This window comes from Lithobates pipiens, unplaced genomic scaffold (assembly GCF_037356315.1).
Source record: "Lithobates pipiens isolate NorthernLeopardFrog02 unplaced genomic scaffold, aLitPip1_a1.2 Scaffold_8, whole genome shotgun sequence".
Lineage (NCBI taxonomy): Eukaryota > Metazoa > Chordata > Amphibia > Anura > Ranidae > Lithobates > Lithobates pipiens.
The window spans coordinates 456,103,581-456,123,730 of NW_027507903.1; the positions used below are offsets into that span (position 1 = coordinate 456,103,581).

At 41.5% G+C, this 20,150-nt stretch overlaps 1 protein-coding gene across 4 annotated transcripts in view; it reads right to left on the bottom strand.

Annotated features, from left to right (window-relative positions):
• Positions 1 to 20,150, bottom strand: part of ANKS1B (ankyrin repeat and sterile alpha motif domain containing 1B) — a 231,398-nt gene that overhangs the window by 22,095 nt on the left and 189,153 nt on the right. For all 4 annotated transcript variants that reach the window (XM_077468446.1, XM_077468445.1, XM_077468448.1 and 1 more), the window contains one exon: positions 4,506 to 4,592. In XM_077468446.1, coding sequence (XP_077324572.1) covers positions 4,506 to 4,592 — 87 coding nt within the window. The remainder of the gene's footprint in view (positions 1 to 4,505; positions 4,593 to 20,150) is intronic.

Consider the following 20,150-nt stretch of genomic DNA (forward strand, 5'->3'; position numbering starts at 1 on the left):
TTCCTCCCTATTACATCTGAGCAGCCCATGTGATTATAGTCTCACATGTGGCGTATACACAGTGGTAAATGACAGTCCACTCCCTCCCTCCTTCTGCATGCCCACTAACCAGCTAAACACAATGGGGGATATTACATCTTGACTGATGGAGGCTTCTCCTCCCTGTTACTCTAAGACACAGGCTGGAGGTGTGTGACACCACCTGTGACTGGCAGAAATCCACCCACACCGTGTTATTGTAAAAAAATAATAAAGAATTGATTTCAAATAAACTGTATATTTGTATTGTATTTGTATGGTTTAAAACAGTTTATTGATATTAAATATTTATTTTTACTCTGTATCCCAAAGGCTGTTTTATTTTATTTTGAACATGTGATCAGCAGCAGAGGACTAGAAGCTCCTCCTGCTTATGTTTGCCTGCAGACAGGCTGGGAAAGAGCTGGGTCACATGACAGCTGTATATCGATTAGGTAAAAGGCATTTTTTTTAAATTAAAATAATTACAGTGCCATACAGAAAGAGAAGAAATAATGTAAATTAAACAGTGTGTGTTTAGTATCACTTTAAATTGTAAATTTGGAGGTGAAAGGGACTGGTAGCAATGATTACTCATGGCATTAAATGTCAGAACTATATAAATACAGAAAATAAATAGTATTTTTGAGACAATCACCTGAAGTGCCCAAATCAGACTGAACGTCGGAGGCTCTGCACCAGTCAGGCTTTACTGCACTGTATAGTGCTGTTAATCTAATATGTTTTCAGGTACAGGGAGGTGGTGGAGATGATATTTAGGCAGCAAATATATGGTGTTTTTGTATTTATTTTCTTTGTTGTTCAGGACAGGAAAAAAAAAAAATGCCATGGTAGCTTATTATTAACATAAAGGTTTTAAAATATATAAAAAAAATAATTTATAAACTAGTTCAAATAAAAAAAGAAAGGGTTGGGACTTTGGATGAGGCTGTAATCGCGCTGGTTCCTGCATCACTGCAGTGTGAACCTAGGCTCAATGGTAGAAATAATTGGTATTTATTGCCAATTATGCAAAAGTACATAAAGTTATTGGAGAACATACAATACAAACTATAACAACAAGTAAATATCAACATGACATTACAAATACATTCTTTGTTTTATATTTGTAATGTTGATATTTACTTGTTATTATGGTTTGTAACGTGATTATATTTTCTCCAATTTTTTTTGTACTTTTGCAATACGTTATGGCATGCATTATTTTAAAATAATAAATACCAGTTATTTCTAACATTGCCTTCTGTGAACCACTGCAAGTGTCAATACAATGTTAATGACACCCCCAGGTTGGTTCACAGAGCGAACTGTGAACTCGCACAGGAATCGGATCGCATGGGTGAGAACACCCATGCGATCCGATTCCAGTGCGGGGGAAAAAAGTCCCTGCACCTTCTTTTCTGTGAATCCAATGCAAGTTCAGACATGCAACTGTACAGCTGAACTCACATCGCACAGACATTGCACGTGATCGGCACCTGTGGTGTGGGTTCGAATCACATGCTATGTCTGAGACTGCTATAGTGTGAACACGGGCTGATTCATTTGTCAGTTGTGCACCCCATGCCAGTGTTTACAGTATTGGTCAGTGGGAAGAATGATCCCCCTCCCACCAGCAGACAGCTGAAAAGAACATTGGTTTCAGTGGTTCCTTAGAGGCATAAATTGCTCTTTGTCCAAGGAATCCCTAGCAACCCTTGAAGGAACCCTAGCTGCCAAATTCTGGTCTAAGTATTGTGTAGACGGGTGTCGTCAAATGCTATTATTTTTTTTATTCATTTGCATTCAGTGCTGGTCAATCAAAATAAGTTTAAACATCAAATTCAGTAAAAGGCTGTGTTTGACCAGTTAAACGCAGATTCAGCCCACACTGCAATATTAAAGTAAATCGAATTCTGGTGCCTTTCTACACAGACACTGAAAATAGAATGCTGTCAATGTTGCCCACAGTCAGACAAATTATGGCAGAATTCTCAAGTCAGTATGTCTAATTTGGTAGTTGGAGGCAATTTTTAGAATCTAAGGGACATGTGCATCTACTGACAACAAAAGAGCAAGCCCAAATGTGTTCTGTATCCCCTGTAATTCTTAGGTTACCTGATACAAAGATCAACAGTATGCCAAAGGACACAGTAGTGACATTGTGGCATGTAAGAGAAAAATCCTTTTTTGGAGTACCGTACATCACAGGTCACAGAAAAGGTAATTCTTAAACCACTGGGTTATGCTTCTCTTTTAGGTGATTGGCAAATTGAAAAGCTTGACATCGGCCAACATAACTCATCCCACTCCCAGCATTGCCTCAGTTTTGTCAGCAAGCAATAGCGATTGAAACCAGAAGGGAGAGACCTGTGTCCTGTGATGTACTTCAAGAATGGGAAAAGTCAAAATCCCATTTTCTTTATCTCGTACATTAGACCATTGGGACTACCAAAAGCAATCCCATAGGGTCCCAAGGGTGGGCAAAAGCAAATAACACCTAATAGGCCCAACCGGAGCAATCCTGTTAACATAACAGGAAGGTGAATAACTAAGAAGGTCATCCTGTAGGACTATGCATCCGAGGCCATGTCCACTCAGGTTCAAACATCCACCAGGTAATTAATGACTTAGTGGCCTTCTAATAGACCTGGGAAATCAAGTCTGGGTGTTGAAAAGCCCACAATGCTTCAACACCTCTGGTGAACTGTATCTTCACAGGTGGGACAGGGACTCTACCTCTGAGGTCAACTGCCTGAGTGAAAATTTGTGGAATCCATCCAGCAATTATGGATCTAGGGGTAGCCTGTCCCTTCCAGGTAGCCTTCCTGCAACACAAACAAAGCATCAGATTGATGAATTAAAACAATGGCTGAAAAGGTATACTCACACATCCCTAACTACACACAGGCAGTGGAGAGCAATCTCCTCAGAATGTTTGGGGCAAAACAAAGGAACAGCAACACAATGTCCTTGTTTAAATGAAATGCCAAGATCTCCTTAGGCAGGAAGAAGTGTTGTGGTCACAGAGCAACGCTGTCTTTGAGAAGTACAATAAAAGGGTTCCTTACAGGACAAAGCCATAAGCTCAGACACTCCCCTAATTTAAGCCACAGAAAAGGTATAGAAAAGAGAGAGAAATATCCTGATTAGATGGAAACAGTGGCCTCTTAAAGAATGACAACACCAGATTGAGATCCTACAGCATTAGCATGGAGTGAACTGGTAGTTCAATATGAGCCATCCCTTGTGCAAAGGCTCTGACCAAAGAGTGGGAGGCTAGCAGAATCTGAATAGGCTGGTGTACAGTTGAGTCCTATACTGCTTGCGGCTGTGCAGTATATGTATTACTCAAATGGTGCTTTGCTGTAAAAAGGCCAAATTCCAAAATGGCAACTGTGCATGGGCAGTGTGTCCTCTTAGCCAGGTGGGTCATACATACACAGCAGAGCCACGAGCAAGCCAGCTGGATGCATCTGAGCATACGGCAGAGGGGGAAAAGGCAGCATCCTTTGACCTAATCTGGGTGGCACACAAAGCACCAACATGCAGATCAAAAATTACCTTCCAGCATCACCCATCAAACCAATCATTACACTGCAGCTCACAGGCACAGCAGAGAAACCACTGACCACACCTCAATCCCCTAAATGCACAGAGGCAGGATACAGCACAAGGGACATCACACGTAGCAGAGCCAACAAATCATTTAAGCTTGACCTCATGCACCTGTTCAGGCATACCCTGCAGGGTCTTCAGGGACTGGTACTGCCTCAACAAACATTGGCCCTGGACTTGTAAAGCATCCCACCAACTAACGTACTCAATGCAACTGCCTATCAAGGTGAGTGCCCTATATGGAATCCAGCTCCAATGCAGCTTATAGGCCTCCCCCCATTCTTATTGTTAGGGTTCAGGACGGTATTTCTGGGATATCACCATCTGTAGGGACCGAATCTAAAAAAAATCCCCTGCTGGAGCAACAAGGCTCAGCAGAAAAACAGCAAAAAAGCAGTTGTAGCAAAATTCTTTTGAGCAGAAAGACTATCTCAGGAGAAAGATACAGGTCCAACACCCACAGACACAAGCAAAAAACTGAGGCAATGCTAGGAGTGGGAGGGGCTATGCAAGGCAGTGTCAAGCTTTGCTTTTTTGCCAATGTGCAATCACCTTGAGATGTTGAGATGAAACAATTAACTCTCTTGTGTCCTGTGACTCACAATTAAGAAATCACAGCACTCAGTGGGAGAAAAACTGTTCTACATACCCATAATTGTCAGAAAGTGGTGGTGTGCATACCTCTTCAAAACAGTGAATATTCACTGCACACTGGAAAGCTAAGTATTTCAAATTTTCCTTTACATAGGACTGCCAATTGCATTTTGCTATCCTAGCAACAGAGTTACATTGAGCTTTTATGGATCCACAACTCAGTATGATAGTGAGATACTGGAATTTGGAGTGAAAGCAAAGAACATAGTCCTCACCTTATTTGCGGCATCCATGAATTTCACTCCTTTGTAAGAAACCGTTAGGATAATTGTGGGGACCTTCTTCATTTGCTCTGTTGATTTCTGGAAAATATAAATTACACTGATACACTTTGGGTTCTTTTTCATTCAGGGATTTTTACACGTAAAAAAAAAGGACTACATCAACTGTAGGCAAGCAGTAGTTTATCAGGGGTCAGTTCACCTAAAAATGTTTTGTAATTGTAGACTTTTAAGGGCTTTTTAAAATTCTATAAACAAAGAGTATGTTTAGTTCTGGATAAAGTAGGGAAGGGTAAAACTCCGGCTAGGTTTTGTTCTCTCTCGATGTACCATTGGGGAACTTTATCTTCATTTCCCATCCTAGAGACACAACAGAAAGTTAGAGCAAATCATCCATAATTTGAGGAATTCCCCTCTTAGACAATTGTCTCTGGAACAGGTATCCTTTCTTTCTTGGTGACAATGGTAGCCAGTACAAATAGCAGAATGAATCTCCCCAATGGGTACACAGACAACAATAAAAACTTGACAAAATAAATTAAATGAATAACCTAACCCTTCACCACCCTATCCAAAAAAAATTTGAGATACATTTTTAGTTCAATGAGGAACAACACAACTATAACAGTAGACGAGACAATGTGCATTCAGTTGAACATTAGCTTTAAAATGTCAAATTGCATGTCACACAGGCCGAGTAGCATATCCATTAATTAAGTACTGTGTTTTACAAAAAATAAAAATAAAAATCTGGAGAACAAGACCAAGGAGAAAAAAGAAACCAAGAAGAGAGGGCAGGATGCCAATGAAGAGATAATAAGTAACTCACCTTTGCCAAATCAACAAGCCCAGTGCTCAAACCCATCGCGTTTTCGACATTTCACATTGCCTTTCTCAGCATAAGGCCTACAAAGGGTTACTTCATAAAGTCCAATTCGTGGCATCATCCCCAATTCCCCCTCCACCTCCCTTCCTTTAAATAACCCTTCTCCCTTAATTATTTTGTAACTTTTACAAGCATACATTTTTCTGTGTGTCTTCTGTCAAGTTATGTGATGTCATGTCTTCCTTCGGCAGTTGGCAGTTATAATACTGCAGCAAGAGCTTATTTTAACTGGTACAGGGCAATTAACCTTTTTCTATTTGTATCTGAAGAAGCAGTTGGGCAATCTTTGCATATCGTGCAGGCCATTTAAACTTTATTTTTTAAAACCTTTTTCATTTTTAAATCCTCCAATTTACCCCCAAGGGATTAGGAAAGATCTTCTATTAATCATCCATTAACCTACTGCCATATCACTTTCAGATGGGTGTTTGTGTTTTTCTTTTGAGGTGCATTTTTGAGGAATTTTTGAAGGGTCTGGAATGGGAGCTGAGTTGAACCACATGGAGCAGTGTTCATTTGCATATATTTTCTTATATGTTTATTTTGGGTAACCAGGGATATAAATTCCTGACATATCATCATCAGCATCATTAGTATTATTTTTTATTTTTTTAAATCTTATCATAAAAAGCAGTCCTTGAGTATCAGTCAGGTGAATTTCTCTGCTGCGGGCCAAAAAAAAAAAAAAACCTAGTAATGATTAAATACCACCAAAAGAAATCTCTATGTGTGTGAAAGAAAAACTATAAAAATTTCATATGGGTACAGTGTAGCATGCCCGGATAATTGTCATTTAAAGTGTGACAGAGCTGAAAGCTGAAAATTGGCTTGGGCAGTAAGGGGGTAAAAGTGCACAGCAGGCTAGTGGTTAAGCCAGCCTGCAAAGAAGTATAATCTCCCTTCTTAGCCCTTGTACACATGGTCGGAGATTCCATCGGAATGTGTCCGATCGGAGCATTTTGTCAGATATTCCGACTGTGTGTGGTCTGCATTGGACTGTTTCCGTCGGAATATCCGTCGGACCAACTTTTCCAACTTGCCGGAAATATTTTCCGACAAAATGCTCCAATCGGACATACTCCGATCATGTGTAGAGAATTCCGATCGGACAAAGTGCCACGCATGCTCAGATCAAATTCCTACACCAAAGCTATTGGCTACTAGCGTGAACATAGTCCCGTCGTAACAAAATAATGTCATCACGTCGGATTTTCTGACAACTTTGTCCGACCGTGTGTATACAACAATTTCGGACAAAATCCATCAGACAAAATCCGACGGATTTGGTTGTCGGAATCTCCGACTGTGTGTACAAGGGCTTAGAGATTCATAGTATGCTGACCGCACAGACCAAACCAATGAGTATGTCCTCTTAAAATGTATCATTCCATAAGGTTTGTATTGAATTGTTCCATTGATGAGATTACAGATTGAAACATGGTGACACACCGCACTTTATACAGTATCTCACAAAAATGAGTATACCCCTCACATTTTTGTAAATATTTTATTATATCTTTTCATGTGAAAACACTGAAGAAATTACACTTTGCTACAATGTAAAGTAGTACGTGTACAGCTTGTATAACAGTGTAAATTTGCTGTCCCCTCAAAATAACTCAACACACAGCCATTAATGTGTAAACTGCTAGCAACAAAAGTGAGTACACCCCTAAGTGAAAATGTCCAAATTGGGCAAAAAGTGTCAATATTTTGTGTGGTCACCATTATTTTCCAGCCCTGCCTTAACCCTTTTGGGCATGGAGTTCACTAGAGCATCACAGGTTGCCACTGGAGTCCTCTTCCACTCCACCATGATGACATCACGGAGCTGGTGGATGTTAAGAGACCTTGCGCTCCTCCACCCTCCGTTTGAGGATGCCCCACAGATGTTCAATAGTGTTTAGGTCTGGAGACATGCTTGGCCAGTCCTTCACCTTTACCTTCGGCTTCTTTAGCAAGGCAGTGGTCATCTTGGGGTCATTATCATGTTGGAATACTGCCCTGCAGCCCAGTCTCTGAAGGGAGGGGATTGTGCTCTGCTTCAGTATGTCACAGTACATGTTGGCATTCATGGTTCCCTCAATGAACTGTAGCTCCCCAGTGTCTGCAGCACTCAGGCAGCCCCAGACCATGACACTCCCACCACCATGCTTGACTGTAGGCAAGACACACTTGTCTTTGTACTCCTCACCTGGTTGCCATCACACATGCTTGACACCATCTGAACCAAATAAGTTTATCTTGGTCTCATCAGGCCACAGGACATGGTTCTCGTAATCCATGTCCTTAGTCTGCTTGTTTTCAGCAAAGTGTTTGCGGGCTTTTTAAAATGATACCACAAATAAAAGCCTTGTAGGCCTGGGGAACTCTGAGTTATTCGGAAAAGGAGTCATGGGGCACGGGGCTGTGGAGATAAAGGCTGATCTTTGGTAGTTCACAAAAACAACACAAAGTCAGTCCAATCAAGGGATGAGACACCAGGTGGCTAAAGAACTCAGACAAGGTAAGCCAGGGTATGGAGGTCAAGGTATTCTTAGCCATAGGCTGCTCAATGGAAACCCAGTCTTTTGTTGAGGCATGTAAATGCCAGCACATTAATCTGGTTAAGAGACATGCTTTATGAAATCGTTTGATGTCGGGACCCCAAGGCCACCTTTGTGCCTAAAGGTGAAGAGATGTTTCAAACAGAATCTCGGGATCCAGCATTTACAGATAAAGGTACTGAATACATTTCGAAGTGTTGTAAAAAAAAAGTTGTGGGTAATCAAATATGAACGGCTTGGCATACAAAAAAAACCTTGGCAAAATATTCATTTTTAAAGTAAAGGCTCTGCAGAACCAGGAGAGAATGGCTTTATCCCATTGCCTCAAGCAAGGAGAGGCAGAAAGTTTCATGTGATGGGTTCTGTAAGGGTGGTAGGAAGCTGGAACCCAAGAAAGGCAATAGCCCCCAAGTTTTGAACAAATGGAAACTCAGCCTGGCATGACCAAAGTGTGTGCCAAGTTCATGCTCAGTGCGTAAGCTTCTTGTGAGATTTTTTTCTAATCTGGAAAGAGAATCAAACAGCTTCAGTTCTTTGAGAAGATTGGGCAATGTGGTCAGGGAGTCAGAATTAAATAATAGAATGTCGTCATTGAAATTCCCTGTCGCCAATGTAGACACCTCCTATTTCTCTATAAGCCTGGACCCAGCGAAGAAAAGGTTCTAAAGTTAGAACAATAATGATCAGGGATAGTGGACACCCATCTAGTTTTCATTTTGGATGGAGAAGACGTCCAACAGGTGGCCGTTAACTTGCACCCTGGCCTGGGGACAAAAGTAGAGGCTGTGGATGCTTGTACGCATAAAGTCTACCAAGCGAAGAGAGGAGAGAACTGCCTACAAATAATCCCAGGCCACAATGCTGAATGCCTTTTCTGCATCCATGGAGAAAAAAAAAGCCTTCGGTGTTGGAGTGGGTCAACAAATGTTGGATATTGATAGCAATGATAGTGTTGTCATGGGGTCCTTTCATAGAATAAATCTGACCGGATCTAGTGAGATTAGTGATGGCAATAGGGGAAGCAAGCAGTTTGTGAGCACTTTCACATATAATTTGATATCCACATTTAAGAGAGATATAGGGCAGTAGTTTTGAACTAGAGTAGCATCCTTTCCTTTCTTCAAGCATTTTTAGGGGTTGGGTTTTGGGCTAAGAATTTGAAAGGCCATAGGTAGTGAGGAATAAGGATGTCAGAGAAGCTTTTATAATATTGAAAGGGAAACCTGTTCGTGCCTGGGCTTTTTCCTGGTTTCATTTGTTTTTAAGTAATTAACTCTCTTCCGGTTCTTTGGCATGGAGAAATTGAAGGCATACTGTGAGTCATCAGATATTTAGAGATGAAACAGTGCCGGTCCAAAGGACAAGAGTCCCCTGATTTCTCAGAGTGTAAATTATATAATCAATCGTAGTACTTAGTAAACTGAATAACTATATCCTCTGTTTTATGATCGTTCTTACCAGTATTGGCGTGTACGATGTAACAGTCATGTTAGCTCTTCTGCCTTGTGACAGTCTAGCTAGTACTTTTCCATTTTTGTTAGTCTGTTTGTAAACTAATTTGGAAACCAGGGCAAATTTACATATACATTTGGTTTGTTCGCTTAATTCCTCTAGAAGGCGTTTTCTTGCCTGAACCAGGGAAGAAAAGACCTCTAAAACTTTTTACCCCTGAAAAGTTGTCAAAGTGTTTCTCCACTGTTTAAACTATTTTTACTTTATCTGAATAATGCAGACTCCGGGCTGCCAAAAAATAGAATAAAATCAAGAAAAAAAACGTATAAAAAGAAAATTTAAATGAAGAAAAAAAAAGCACTTAGCAGTGAACAAAGACAATGGCAGTTCTGAATGGAGCTACATCTTTAATGCACAAGGACTAATCAAGATCATTGTCAGAATTAATCTTTGAAAAGAAAAACAGAACTCTCCAGAGGTTTATATTATGGGATGAGATAGAGTCACCTGCAATACCTCTTCTCAGCTGACAACGAATATTGTTCCTATTCAATCTTTGCCTTTAATAAACCCACCAGATGCTTTCCCTCAAAGGAGTGAAAAATGAAAGTTGAGTGTACAGTGGTATAATGAAAATCAATGCATTTATAGTCCTTTGAAAGAGGCAGGGAAGGAAAGGACCTGAGCTTCAACCCCGCTCGGGAATTGTCTTAAGGTTCATTGATTTTTTCTCTCGATGCAGTGGATCATTGTCCCATTTCTCAAAGTCACTAGTACGGTGTGCATTATCTACATTTCAGTCTATCCATAATGCTGTCAAGAGCTAGTGTACACCATAAGGCACTCAGGGTCCGATTTATAACTCAAGCCCTTCTAGACCAATGGTCTTATACAATCCCAAGTCTACTAGCTACCCTTAGCATTAAACAAGATCAAATATTATAGCCACACAAAGCACGCTGAGGCTCAAGGTATAGAATCTGAAAGTGAAATTATGTTGAAACCTCTGCTTTATTATCCTGCTCTGCTAGCAGTCTGGGTATGCAGACTTAAGTGGGTGTAATATAACAGTATACTGTATTACCAACAAATATGCACAAACTATGGAGGGACCATCAGAATCTGTATAGTTCTAAAGCTGACCTCCCTTGGCAGAGCCAGAGCTGGTGGGACAGGACAAGTAGCCTATCCTCTCAAATAAGTTACCCCTGACAGCAGTGCCAAGTGCATTCTTGCCCTCACTGACATCTATCACTGCAGAATGCCTACTGCCACTGACACCAGAGCTCTGACATCTCCACTCCCGTATTGTATGCATCATGCTGCTGATCCTGCATCCTACAAGCCATGTTGTATGTTACATACTCTTGACCACCACACTTTATACAATATGTTGTATGTTATTTATTTCTAACTTCTGCACTCTTTAAGCCTAGCTGTACATTACATACGTTGGGCCCCTCAAACTAAGGTGAATGTCCTCAGTGTTCACTAGACAATCTATACGTTAGCTAAGTAAATGTGGCCAGCAAATCAACTAAGCGACTAAAACTTTTGCCATCGGGGATTCTGGGCTCAGATCCCACCATGATCTGAATGTTGCCTTGTCTTGGATTCCCTTTATATGTTTTAGTTTCTTTACAGAACCAAAAAAACATCCTGGCTTTTACTTAAATTGGCAAGTAATTAGTCAAATAGTACCTATAATAGATAGGTTTGCATATATCTATGTACTATGTACTTAGTAGATAGTATCTATTGACGGTGGCCCCATTCATTTCTGAACAAGGAACATACTCCATTAGACTGTTGAAGGCCACCATGACCACGACTTTGGAATGAATGGGTCAGCTTCACACATGTACACTATGAAGAGGATCCAGACATTTTCAGAGGAAAGGCTCAATGGCACCAGGTAAGGCCATACAGAGAATATTGCTGGAATGGGGAGATAGGTATGTATGTAACATTACAGGCTGCACTCAACTGTATGAAAAGTACAGTTGTCCTTTAAAGCTTAAAGAGGAATTTCCCACGGGGGCACACCCTTTGTTTCCACCCCTCCTCTTTAACAATTGCGGTTCCTCTTAGTTAGGGTGCCAGTGCCTGAACCTGAAGCCCATTGAAGAATTGGCTCAGGTGAGGGCAGCGGTGGATCACTGTCAAGACAAGAAAGTGTCTTTATATTAAAAGCCAGACAGTATTTGTAGGTGCTGACTTTCATTTTTTTTGGGGGGGGGGGGGGGAGACTGGAGCTCCCCCTTAAAGACATAAATAAATGCAGGTATGTATTTATTAATAAATTATCTCATTTTTAATGCATCTAGTGTAAGTATCTAAATTTGCCTTGATTGCGGCCTCTCGAAGTCTCTTGCACAAAGGTGTGCTGTATGCAAATGTAATGACAAGGAAAATGCTAATGTAAGGAGAGAGCGCAGGGATGATCTCAGAAGTCTGCTGCTGCTCTATTACTGGTATAGTCATCATCCTGAGGGTGGAAAGAGAAAACTACTATATTACTTTCTGTAAGTGGTTCATCCAGTGGAGCTGTGTAAATCTTAGGAGTGGATATTTCATCTGTGTACCTAGCTGTATGTCTAGAATTCAGCTTTAAAGTTGTGATTGGTCTAGGCTCTGTGAAGTACAGCAAAAAATGTCAGTGCTTTATAAATAAATCAAATAAATGTGACCAGCATCATTTTGATTACTCTCAAACTATGGCACATTGGTACGGTTCAATGACTGGCATAGTGGCATGTCTTACAGAACAAATGTCCTGTACCATGGCTGAATTACATTTCTGAGATCGACTTGTACCGCATTATTTGGTACACTAGTTTTCACTTTCTGAAAAATGACTTTTCCTCAAAAGAATTTCACAGTCAACAATTTCAGTACAGGTATTATCTGCACAAACAACTTATTCTGCGTGAATTTTTCCATTCCTCCACTGCCAGTGGGTATATGGAGATCCATTTCTGCGCTATTAATTTCCATGCCTGGAACAAACTTCTCACTATTGTGACATAGGTATTTTCCGAGAAGCTTGATTCCTCCATTATGTTTAACAGACACATTCCAGGATCCAATGATAGTTTAATTTGAAGCACATCATTAATAGTTTTAATTATCCTTGCCAATATCGGTGGAGTTTGGGACATCTCCATAACATGTTTATTAAGTTTGCCGGGGCACCACCTCAAGGAGGACAAATGGGGTTCTAAAGAGTTAATCCAAGAGATGCAATTCTGACAGCTACACATAATGCCTGGGTGATCTAACATACAACATGTGCGACGCTTAGTTGGCAGTTTATCTAAAGCTGCCGTGAAAAAAAATGACAGAACAAGAGAAGTGAGGATGTAATCACTGCCGTGATCCTTGCTGGTTCTTCATTAATTATGTATTCTGTTTAGGAAATAATTTATGCCCCTTGGAACTTTGCTGTGCTGGTGCTTTTCAAGAGCCTGACTGAAGTGGCATATTGATGCGGCAATAAAAGTATATGGTGTTAGCTGTAAAAGATGCAGACAGTGGGCATGGGGTATGGATAGGACCACACACAGCATTTTGTGTATTAAACTCCCTCTCCAGGCTTTTAGCACCCCATTCCCTCTAACTAATTGTTGCAGTTGATTGAAACTAATTCTGAAAGCTCCAAATACTCCTTCCTACAACAGTGAGTCCTTTTTTGCTTGTTAATGTGACTGCTTGCTAACTTCACACATACTGTTCAGTGGCTGGGTCATCTCAGGCTCCAAAACTCCAGAATATGTATTCATGTTTTCATATCCTTGCTGCTATGTATTGCGACAATGCTGTGCCCTGCCATTGGGTTGAAATGGGCAAAAGTAACAGGGATCTTAAAGACGCAGATTGAGAGGGTCCAGCAGATCCCCAGATTGGAGTCTTAAGTCCAGAGTCCTTGGGAAGGAAGAAGCCTCTACCCCAGTGTCCATATTCTACTGGGGAAAAAAGAATGCGTGTGTAGGCCGTGCACAGCCTTTATAATGTAGGGTCTGGCAATAGTCCAGGGCTCCACCCAGGAGACAGGAGGTCCCCTGCCCAGGTCAGCATGTAAGCCCTGTGCAGCCGAGAGCTAAGATTGATGCTGAGAATGCAGGAGAGAGGTGCACAGATTGCATGCAAAAACAGTGGTACTGTGAACTGGTCTGAGGACCAGTCAACAGGTCTGAATTTTGAGGCCTGAGCAGTGGTGCTGTGGAAGTGAGCAAAGAGGCTAAAGGAAACACCTGTGTGTTATACAGTATTGAAGGAGGAATGCTGAACATCTATGTGAGTAACCTTTACATCAGGTGTCCCCAACCTTTTGAAGATTGAGGGCCACTTAAGCGACTTGGTAACCGGTCGCGGGCCACGAGTGGATTGGGGGCGGATGAGAGGCCCGTGTCCATTCCGCATATGCAGAGTGGACGACGGACACAGCCCGCTCTACTCTATGGGCCCACTGATCCGATCCACCCAGATGGAAGCTGACGGATGCCTCTTTTTTTTTTTAGGGGATCGGATTGGAGGTAGATGGGTGTAAACGGACACAAGCCCATTTACATCTGCCGCTCCATAGAGGTGAATGGAGGGTCTGATTGAATCGGACTGATCATGTGAAAGAGGCCTGAAGCTTCTTTCACACTGATGCGCTAAGGTTTACCTACACTGCTGGAGTAGCACAGTGCATCTCTGACTGTCCTTCGGATAAGCTGCACTTTGCCTTATGCCGCATACACACGATCGAATTGTCCACAGTACGCCGGACAATTCGATCATGTGTGGGCTCCAGCTGACTTTTTCATCATAAAGTCCAGCAGACTTAGAAAGTAGTTTTGACTCAAAATTTGTCCGCCGGACTTGGCTTTCAGCGGACAATCAGTTCATCAGTGTGCTAGTCCAGCGGACTAAGAATGACGCATGCTCTGAAGCAAGTACGAGAAGGAAGCTATTGGCTATTGAACTTCCTTTTTCTAGTCCCGTCGTACATGCTGTACGTCATTGCCGGACTTTCGGAGCGTCCGTGTGTGGCCAAGTTCGTTCGTTATAAAGTCCGGCGGATTGTTTGCCGGACCAATTCCGCCGGACAATAGACTTCTATTATATATTGCAGGTCTGGTGCACTTTCTGAAAGTGCATCAAACTCGCAGGTAATAACAGAAGTCTATGGCGCAGTACTGGTAACCCACAGGCGCACTGCACTGCACTGTGGGTCAGTTTGAAAGCAGCCCAGTAACCACTGCAGAACAGATATGCCCATATATACAATGTGATTTTATTAATAAATGTACCTTCAATAACAGTCATCCATTTAGTATTTCCGGCTGTTGCTGTCCTTGGCAGAGTGCATTTGGTATCACTTCGCCTGTGACAGGAGCAGGCTCTATACTGGAAGCATTGGCTTATGCGACTCTGCTCTCCCCAAAGCCGAGCTTCCTCTACCGTCTGGCTTAATTCACAACACTAATGCTCTGGGATGGTAGGCTGGCAACCTGCGATCTGGGCTTGCCAACCCACTATCCCAGAACAGGTGGTCACGGGCCACATCAAAGGGCTCCGCAGGCTGCATGTGGCCCCCGGGCTTTACATAATGCTTGGAAGTGGTGTTGGAAACCCCTGCAAGGGCAACCGTTTATTTTGTGGAACTTTTTATTTTTGTTTTTTTAGAAAAGTGGGCTATCAAGCCCTGAAACAAAGTTCCTGTCTGGCGTGAACTCACTGGACAGAGCTACTACAATTTAGTGAATTCCCCAAACATCACAGTATAATTTGTGATTTTATAAAGTATGCAGAGTACTTCCCATTACATATCAAGACTCTGCTTCATGCTTTTCTTCCCTCTCTGTGCAAATCTTTCTAAAAAAAAATGCTCTCCATGTATGGCATATATCTTACACAAACAGTTGTTAATTGGAAGACATACTAATGCACTAAGCCAATGAGAACTCCTTCTAGTGGTTAATTCCTTTATTTAGGGTTACATCGATATACAGGTCCTTCTCAAAAAATTAGCATATTGTGATAAAGTTCATTATTTTCTGTAATGTACTGATAAACATTAGACTTTCATATATTTTAGATTCATTACACACAACTGAAGTAGTTCAAGCCTTTTCTTGTTTTAATATTGATGATTTTGGCATACAGCTCCTGAAAACCCAAAAATCCTATCTCAAAAAATTAGCATATTTCATCCGACCAATAAAAGAAAAGTGTTTTTAATACAAAAAAAGTCAACCTTCAAATAATTATGTTCAGTTATGCACTCAATACTTGGTCGGGAATCCTTTTGCAGAAATGACTGCTTCAATGCGGCGTGGCATGGAGGCAACCAGCCTGTGGCACTGCTGAGGTGTTATGGAGGCCCAGGATGCTTCGATAGCGGCCTTAAGCTCATCCAGAGTGTTGGGTCTTGCGTCTCTTAACTTTCTCTTCCCAATATCCCACAGATTCTCTATGGGGTTCAGGTCAGGAGAGTTGGCAGGCCAATTGAGCACAGTAATACCATGGTCAGTAAACCATTTACCAGTGGTTTTGGCACTGTGAGCAGGTGCCAGGTCGTGCTGAAAAATGAAATCTTCATCTCCATAAAGCTTTTCAGCAGATGGAAGCATGAAGTGCTCCAAAATCTCCTGATAGCTAGCTGCATTGACCCTGCCCTTAATAAAACACAGAGGACCAACACCAGCAGCTGACATGGCACCCCAGACCATCACTGACTGTGGGTACTTGACACTGGACCTCAGGCATTTTGGCATTTCCCTCTCCCCAGTCTTCCTCCAGACTTTGGCACCTTGATTTCCGAATGACATGCAAAACTTGCTTTCATCCGAAAAAAGTACTTTGGACCACTGAGCAACAGTCCAGTGCTGCTTCTCTGTAGCCCAGGTCAGGCGTTTCTGCCGCTGTTTCTGGTTCAAAAGTGGCTTGACCTGGGGAATGCAGCACCTGTAGCCCATTTCCTGCACACGCCTGTTCAAGGTGGCTCTGGATGTTTCTACTCCAGACTCAGTCCACTGCTTCCGCAGGTCCTCCAAGGTCTGGAATCGGTCCTTCTCCACAATCTTCTTCAGGGTCTGGTCACCTCTTCTCGTTGTGCAGCGTTTTCTGCCACACTTTTTCCTTCCCACAGACTTCCCACTGAGGTGCCTTGATACAGCACTCTGGGAACAGCCTATTCGTTCAGAAATTTCTTTCTGTGTCTTACCCTCTTGCTTGAGGGTGTCAATGATGGCCTTCTGGACAGCAGTCAGGTCGGCAGTCTTACCCATGATTGCGGTTTTGAGTAATGAACCAGGCTGGGAGTTTTTAAAAGCCTCAGGAATCTTTTGCAGGTGTTTAGAGTTAATTAGTTGATTCAGATGATTAGGTTAATAGCTTGTTTAGAGAACCTTTTCATGATATGCTAATTTTTTGAGATAGGAATTTTGGGTTTTCATGAGCTGTATGCCAAAATCATCAATATTAAAACAAGAAAAGGCTTGAACTACTTCAGTTGTGTGTAATGAATCTAAAATATATGAAAGTCTAATGTTTATCAGTACATTACAGAAAATAATGAACTTTATCACAATATGCTAATTTTTTGAGAAGGACCTGTAGTTTTTTACCGGAGAGTACTGATATTTTACGTCAAGTACTCGCCGATACCAAGTACCGAAATTTAGCTGTGCGATTTGCATCGGTACAAAAATAATTGGTGTCAATCGCACTGCAAAGAATTGAATGCATGCAGTGGGATTTCTGTTCGAATTGCATGCAATTTCTTCACTGCTCCTGTGTGTATGTGTATATAGAAAGGGTTTAAAGCACCATCTAGTGGGCAGTTTAAAAAAATGTTAGAACTCACAGTACATATCTGGCCACATGCAAAATAATTTGCATAGGTGTATCGGTCCGCCGATAGTAGCAAATCAGGGCCGCTGGTGGTGCTCAAAGGGCTGGAGGAGAAGTTCTGAGATCTCATGGGTATAGGGCGTAAGTGATATCAGCTTGGGGGCAGACCACCTATACATCTCCTCCAGCCCTGTGAGCACCTCAAGTCGCTGATTTGCTACCATCAGCTGACTGGGACACCTATGTAGATTATTTTACATGTGGCCAGATACAGTTAGGTCCATATATATTTGGACACAGGCACAATATTTTTTTTTCAGATATTTACTAAAACATATTCAAGCTATAGTTATATAATGGATATGGGCTGAAAGTGTACACTCTCAGGTTTAATTTGAGAGTTTATACATCCAAATCAAAGGAAGGATTTAGAAATTACAGCTCTTAAGAATAGCTATCCCCTTTTTCAAGGGACCACAAAGTAATTGGACAATTGAATCAAAAGCTGTTTCATGGCCAGGTGTGGGCTTTCTTCGTCAATTAAGCTGGTAAAAGGTCTGGAGTTGATTCCAAGTGTGGTATTTGCATTTAGAATCTTTTGCTGTGAACCTACATCATGTGTTCAAAGGAGCTGTCCATGCAAATGAAACAGGCAAAACAAATCCATCAGAGAGATGGCAGCAACATTAGGAGGTGGCCAAATTAACAGTTTGGTACGTTTTCAGGAAAGACGAATGCACTGGTGAGCTCAGCAACATAAAAAGGCCTGGACGTCCACAGAAGACAACAGTGGTGGACGATTGCAGCATCCTCTCTATGGTAAAGAAAAACCCATTCACAACATCCAGACAAGTGAAGGACACTCTCCAGGAGGTGGGCATATCACTGTCAAAGTCTACAATCAAGAGAAGACTTCACAAGAGCAAATACAGAGGGTTCACCATAAGGTGCAAACAATTTATAAGCCTGCAGAATGGAAAAGCCAGATTAGACTTTGTCAAAAACATCTAAAAAAGCCAGACCAGTTCTGGAAAAGCATTTTTTGGATGGATGAAATTAAGGCGAATCTGTACCAGAATGAAGAAAGAAGAAAAAAGTGTGGAGAAGGCTTGGAACAGTTCATGATCCAAAGCACACAACGTCATCTGTAAAACATAGCGGAGGCAGTTGATGACATGGGCATGCATGGTTTCCAGTGGCACTGGGTCATTGGTGTTTATTGATGATCTGACAGAAGACAGAAGCAGCAGAATGAATTCTGCAGTGTTTAGAGATATACTCTAGAGCTGCACGATTCTGGCTAAAATGAGAATCACAATCTTTTTGCTCAGAAGATTGATTGCAATTCTCTCACGATTCTCATGGCGTAACATCATCTTTCTCATTAAAACAAAAAAATTGGGCTAACTTTACTTTTTCTTTTTTTTTATTCATGTGAAGTGTTTTTTCACAAAAAATTGCATCTGAAAGACCACTGGGCAAATACAGTATGACATAACATGTTGCAGCAATTGACATTTTACTCCCTAGGTTCTCTGCTAAAATATATATAATGTTTGGGGGTTCCAAGTAATTTTCTAGAAAAAATATTGATTTTAACTTTACCACTTAAGCCCCGGACCAATTTGCAGCCAAAGGACCAGGCCCCTTTTTGCGATTTAGCACTGCGTCGCTTTAACTGACAATTGCGAGGTCGTGCAACATGGCTCCCAAACAAAATTGGCGTACTTTTTTTCCCACAAATAGAGCTTTCTTTTGGTGGTATTTGATCACCTCTGCAGTTTTTATTTTTTGTGATATAAACAAAGATAGAGCGACAATTTTGAAAAAAATTCAATATTTTTTACTTTTAACTATAATAAATATCCCCCAAAAATATATATAAAAACAATTTTTCCTCAGTTTAGGCCAATACGTATTCTTTTACATAATTTTGGTAAAAAAAAATCACAATTAGCGATTATTAATTGGTTTGCGCAAAAGTTATAGCGTTTACAAAATAGCGGATAATTTTATAGCATTTTTATTATTTTTATTTTTTTACTAGTAATGGCGGCGATCAGCAATTTTTATTGTGACTGCGACATTATGGCGGACACATTGACACATTTTTGGGACCATTGTCATTTATACAGCAATCAGTGCTATTTAAATGCACTGATTCCTGTGTAAATGACACTGGCAGTGAAGGAGTTAACCCCTAGGGGGCAGTGTAGGGGTTATGTATGATGTTATGTGTTTTTTTTATTGTAGGGGAGTGTGGCCTGATCGTCCTTCCCTATAAAAGGGAACAGACCATTGGTGACAGCCACACTAGGAAGCACGGGGAGAGGTTTGTTTACATGGACCTCTCCTCGTTCTTCAGCTGTGACCCGATCGCGGGACACCAGCGGTGATCGGGTCCGCTGGTCCCACGGCTATGGTCACAGAGCTCAGGACCGGGTCGGGAGCGCGCCGGCGGCGGCACGCTCCTGACCCATGGCTGGGCACTTAAAGAGGCACGTACAGGTACGTGATTTTGCCCAGCTGTGCCATTCTGCCGATGTACATCGGCGTGAGGCGGTCCTTAAGCGGTTAAGAAACAAGTGTCAGAAAAAGATTTAGACTTTAAGTGGTTAAACTTCCTGCATTTACACTTGTTTAAAAATTTGGCAGACTGCCTGGATTTTTTTTTCACACAGAAGTTTCTGCCTTTGATCTAAGAAGGAAGAGTTGGTTACAATGTTTAATTTTAAAAACTTGGCAGACTGCCCGAAAGTTTTCTTTTGACAGCTGAGTGAGCAGATAAGTCTCTCCACTTGTTATATGAAAGAATCAGCAAACTCTGCAATAGAGATCGTCAGGGGGTTGAATCGAGATTACAATTTTTTAACAATTAATTGTGCAGCTCTAATATACTGTCAGCCCAGATTC